The sequence below is a fragment of the Gallinula chloropus genome, assembly GCF_964237585.1.
Source record: "Gallinula chloropus genome assembly, chromosome: 15".
NCBI lineage: Eukaryota > Metazoa > Chordata > Aves > Gruiformes > Rallidae > Gallinula > Gallinula chloropus.
In genome coordinates, this window is record NC_140100.1 from 8,139,048 (window position 1) to 8,144,581 (window position 5,534).

Here is a 5,534-nt window from a genome sequence, read left to right on the forward strand (position 1 = left end):
ATTTTTTTCTCTGTACAATTAACGACTTCGGTTTACAATGCAACGTGTGGTAAAACCTCTCAGTGAGTGAAAATGTGAACGGGCCTTCAACCGGGTGAAAGTCTAAACTGGAAGACTCCGTTTGCAAAAACAGCCCAAAGGATGAAGCTCCTTCTGGTCTCTTTTTGGTTTTGTTTTTTTTTTTTTGTTTTTTGTTGCTGTTTTTGTTGCTGTTGGGTTTTTTTTGTTTGTTTGGAAAGGAAGGAAGGAAGGAAGAACACAAACTGTTCACAAAGAATCCACAAAATCACGGAATAGGGACTCATGCAATGCAGTACTGGGAAACGCCAGACCTCAGCTCTCTGCCCGCTCCTTCACTTGCTTTTTATATTCAATTTTTTTTCTTTTTTTTTTCTTAAAAAAAAAAATCAAAATGAAAGAAAACTTTTTTTTTTTTCACTCCACAGTCCGTTTGCTTTGTAAAGTTTGTGTTCAAATTTGGTGCTTGTCTCACCAGTGTGAGGGCATTTTAATAATCTCCCTTTATATATTATATAGAATATTTATAGATTTCCATAATTTGTTCTCTCTTTTATTTTTTTTATTGATTTTTTTTTTAATTTTTATTTTGTTTCAAAGACAGTCTGAATAAAAATAGCTGCTGCGGATTTCTTTTGGTCCAGTTAGTGTGTTAAGTCACGAGTTGTGTGAGGACTCAGGACTTTTGCTGGGCTGAGACGCCCTTCCAGTAGTCTAAGATGTCATGAAGATCCTCGTCTTTGGCAAACTGGACCTTTTTGCGTAGGGCATGGCCGGCTGCCATATACTCCTCCTCATCTTTGTGCCGCTTGCGGTTGAGTTTGAAGCGCTCCCAGATGCTGTGCGATGGTTTGCAGGTGTACTCTGGGCTGGAGGTGTAGCTCAGGTTGTGATACTGAGGTGAGAGCTGGGAATATGCCAGATCTCTGGGGCGAGGACGCGTCAGAGGCTCCAGGATGGAGGGCTTTCGCCCCGCCATGCTGTCGTGCTGATCCCCTTGGTGCGAGCCGGGATACGAGTGCCGGTGTTCGCTGTACTGACGGATCTTCTCCGCCTCTGCCCGCAGGATGGCTGCGGCCGGTGTCACAGTGAGGATGGTGTCGGTGGTGGGGGACGTCTTCTCGATGTATTTGGCTTCTGATTTGTGGCCCGATCCCTCTGAGCGGTAGGACCTGGGGCTCCGTATGGAGCCGCTGGAAGAGGTGCTGGAGCGTTTGGGGGCCGCCTCCATGCTGTGGTGCCGCTGGAGAGGGTGGTTGTAGCTTTCCTTGTAGACAGGGGAGAGGAATCCATGCTTGCTGGGGATCTGCTCTGACAAGAGCACCAGCTGAGGCTCCACTGTGGAGACTGCCCCCGATTTCACCCCTTGGAAGGAGGTGGACTCAGATTTCAAGGCATCGATACAGTTGTTGATGATCTGGTTCACCTTGTCCACCTCCTTGGCAATGGTGGAGATCTCAGCCACAGAGCTCTGGGTGTCCGGCGGCAAGGACAGCTCGCAGTCTCGCCTCTCAGGCTGCTCACCCGTCCTCACCTCCATGTAGTTGCCCTTGGTGGTCTTAGGGGTCTCACTGCTGTCAATCAGCTTGTACTGTTCGACTTCACCAGCAGAAGGCAAGTAGGGAATGCGGGTCACCGTCTCCCCACCCAGCATCTGTCCCTGGGATAGCTGGGTGATGCTGGTGGTCTCCATTTCTGGCCCATATTTCAGCTCAATGATGGTCTTCTTCATGCTGCCGGCAGCCTTTTTGTGCTTCTCTTCCTGCTGGCGCCTCTTCCGAAGACAGTAATACACAACACCTAGGACAATCACCATGCCAAAGAGACAGCCCAGGATTGTCATGATATAATGGGTAGCAGTGGAAGGGGTGGGCACCGGCTCCTTGCGGTTGGGTCTGGTGGGTGTGATGGTGACACAGGTGTGGTTGTACTTGGAGTATTGGTGGACAGAGACTACACAGTAGGTGTAATCTCTTTGTGCTACTAGGTTGCTCACGGTGATGTTCTCCTCCTTCTTCCTGAGCTTGGTAATCATGGAGGAGAAGCCGTTTTCAAACTGGGAGAGGATGTACATCTTGCTGAAGGGGTAGGGGATCTGCACGGTGAGGACGGCCGAGTTGTGGTTGAGGTGCTTCACCTGGATGTTGGGGCGCACCTCCGTCTCTCCAATGGGTGTGAAGAGGGAGAACTGTGGGGTCGTGCCATCGCCGGAGGAGCAGTCCTCCTCAGAGCAGGGGCTTTCAGAGGGTGCCGTGGTCACCTGGTACCTGGGAGGGATAAAACGAGGGATCACAGTGTAGGAGCCACCGGTGCAAAGGGAAGAGAGCATGCTCAGAGCATTGCGGTAGCCAGTCCGGCCTTGGCCTAACAAGTAGTAGCCCGTGTAGTCGGGTGGGGAGTCGCACTGCATCCGGTCATAGGTGCGTGTCATGTTGGTGAAAGCCTCCAGCCATTGCAGGAAGCCAAGGAGCTCACAGGAGCAGTAGAAAGGGTTACTGTAGAGTTCACAGACAGAGAGCTTGTTTAGGCCCCGAAAAGTGTTGCTGTCAAGTCTCTGGATCCTGTTCATGGACAGGTCAATGTTCACTATGTTGGGGCACTCCCAGAAGGCATTGGGGGTGACGGACTCGATGAGGTTGGCCTGGAGATAGAGGTACTCCAGCTTCCCCAGGCCCCGGAGGATGCCCTCGGTGAGGTTCCTCAGTCGGTTGTAACCCAGCTGCAGCACCTGGAGATTGAACTGTCCTGAAAAGGCACCGTCCTCGATGTAGGAGATCTCGTTCTTCGTCAGGTTGAGGTATGTCAGGTTGCCAAAGCGGCTGAGCGAGGCGTACTGCACGCTCTTGATCTTGTTGTCGTTCAGCCGCAAGTCCACGATGGTGCTGTTGATTTGCTGGGGGATGGACTCATAGGGGGGCTGGTTTTGGCTGCAGATGGCCAACCAGACGAAGCCCTTGTCCCCCTCGATGAGCCAGCAGTCTGCCCGCACCCCGCTGGCGTGCAGGAGAGAGACAGCTGCCACGCACATGCAGAGGGCTGACGTCGAGGCCCACCGGCGACCTGCCATCTGGAAGGGCGGCGCGGAGAAGGGGTTCCTGCTCTGCCAGAAGCGGGGACAGGGGCTGGGAAGACGTGGGCTAGTGCTTCTTCAGCAGCTTTGTTCGCCTCTCCCTTCTCCTCATGGCTTGGAGACAGGGGGGAAGTGTCTGTGGAGAAAGTGGATCTCAGAGCCCACGGTACTCGGCAGCCACCGGCCAGGGGCTACTACCAAGGCCTGGGTGGCTGAGGCTGGTCCCACATCACCAGGTCTCTGGCATCTCGGGGAGGGAGTCATGAAGTTAGGTGCTCGTGTGGAGGAGTCCCTCTGGCTTAGAGACAAGCCTTCCTCTCACTTTTTATAGTACATCTCCTCATTTTCTTTTTGCTGCCCATCGTGATGCTGGTCCCCATCTCCATGTACCTCTGTGGGTCTGGCTGTCCCCGCTTGCTCCCTGGGCTCACCTGCACAAAACAAAACACAAGCACAAACTGAACACAAAGGAAAGACAGTTATTAGCATTTAGAGGTGTTGGAGATGTGTCCAACCACCCTGTTAGTGTTAGGCACTTGCTTTCTAACTCTGGCTACCGCCTTTGAAGGAGCCTTTAGTTTATTTGGGTGCTGCTGCCAGTGGTGTTTGGAAGCACTAGGGAAGGTGGTCACTGAACACAGAGGTCATCGCCCTTTGAGCACATTGTCCAGTGTCATGTTATAGGCAGGTGAGAGACCAACGCACATTCAGGGCACTGTTCATCTGACCTATTTAGGTGTCTACCTTAGAAGGAGAAGAGTGATGCCCCAGAAGTGTCTGTTCCTCTCTGCTGAGAGCAGATGAAGTCTAGACAACTCCCTCTGATGTAGATTTGATGCTGCAGCGTTTTGCTGAGGGGAATCCTAACTGTCTCATACGCTGGTGTGCGCAGCAGCGGTGCCCACAGAGGGGGATGCTCAGTGAGGACACTGTGTGTCTCTGACTTCATCACTTCATGGCATCTAGGATAAAGCCCAGTATCAAGTGTCTACCCTGTTTCTGGGAATCTGTTTGACTCCAACGTTTCAGGGCACTGTTAGACTACAAAGCACACTAGTGTGATTGTCCACCATCCAATGTCCTTGTCTTCAGTGGGGGCTTGCTGCCTGTCTCCAAGACCTCTCTCTTCCACCTGGTTGAAATGATGCAGGTGCAAGGGGGACACTCAACTGCTCAGTGTCATAACAAGAGTATTTGCAGAAGATGGGAAAGACCTTCCTTCCCATCAGCAACTCCTGGGTCATGCTTTTCTGCAAAATGTTGGAAATATCCCACATGGACATCTGTACTGCCAAGCAGCTCTTGAGCCTGGTGGGATGGATGCAGTGAGGGGTAGTGGCAGAGGTGGAGTTACCCACAAATGGGGAGAAAACACCATGGCCTATCTAGGAAAATCCTTGGGATTTTCATTGAGAATGGGAGTTCTGGTTGTCTCCCTTGTCCCAGGGCAGACCATAGGAGGCAGGGAAGACACCACCAGCTCTCCTTGAAAACACAGCTGGTAGGAACTGGAGAAGAAAGGGGCACATCTCACATCTCAATTGTCCTCCACTGGATCTGCAAAATAGTATAAATCCAGAAACTGGTTTCAAAACTATTTCCCAGTGCCCAGGCAGTGAAGGGACTGTGGTGGGTGCTGCATGCCTAAAGATGATGAGGCTGACTGTCAAAGGGTATTCAGAAGCAGATGCCATGCTCTTGCCCTTGTCCTGAAGAAACCGTGTTCTTTCCACCCACGATACCAGGCAATGAAGCAGACCATGTTTCATTGCAGAGAACCCTGTTAACCATTCACATTTTATACCTCAGTAAACAGTCCAGTAATAATAAACACTAAAACAGTTTATTTGTTCTTTCTGGATTGTGAGCAATGAGTCTATTCCCTGGTGGCACAGTTGGGTTTCCATTACATGAATAACAAGATCTGCTCCCTTCAGGCACCCTGTCCTCCAGCAGACGCCCCACCAGCTGTTAGGGGAGATGACAATGTAGGGAAAAACAGCAGCCAGACACCCAGTGCACCCACGGAGGTCACGGTGTGCAGTACACCCTTCATGCAGACTGTACTGTCTGTGGTGGTTGTGCAGTCACATGTGGGTGAGATGTAGTAGCCCTGAGATGATGTTTCTGTGGGACCCTCCCTGGGTAGTTAAGGGTCTCTTTCTGCCTCCCTGGAGCTTGGTGCTCTCCTATCCCAGCTACACTTGGCACAAAGCTCAACAAAACCAGATTTTTCAAAAGTTTATTAGAAATGGAGTTTAGGTGGAAGGGATGCTTAGGGCAGACAGCTGAATCTCAGGTTTCCATCTCCCTGGGGTTATAAACCCAGACTTTAGCACGTTTTCACATTGCTATTCCAGCTGAGGCACTGATATTGCAGTAACCCCATTTTGGGGAACAGTTGCCCACTTGCAAGGACGTGCTGTCCCTTCCCTGGGATGCTTTG

At 51.2% G+C, this 5,534-nt stretch overlaps 1 protein-coding gene across 1 annotated transcript; it reads right to left on the reverse strand.

Annotated features, from left to right (window-relative positions):
* Positions 1-694: 694 nt before the first annotated feature.
* ELFN1 (extracellular leucine rich repeat and fibronectin type III domain containing 1) lies at positions 695-3,091 on the reverse strand (the record flags this gene model as incomplete). The annotated part of the gene is made up of 1 exon (XM_084271118.1): positions 695-3,091. The coding sequence occupies exon 1, from the start codon at positions 3,083-3,085 to the stop codon at positions 695-697; it is 2,391 nt and encodes a 796-aa protein (XP_084127244.1). The 5' UTR covers positions 3,086-3,091.
* Between the last annotated feature and the right edge of the window lie 2,443 nt (positions 3,092-5,534).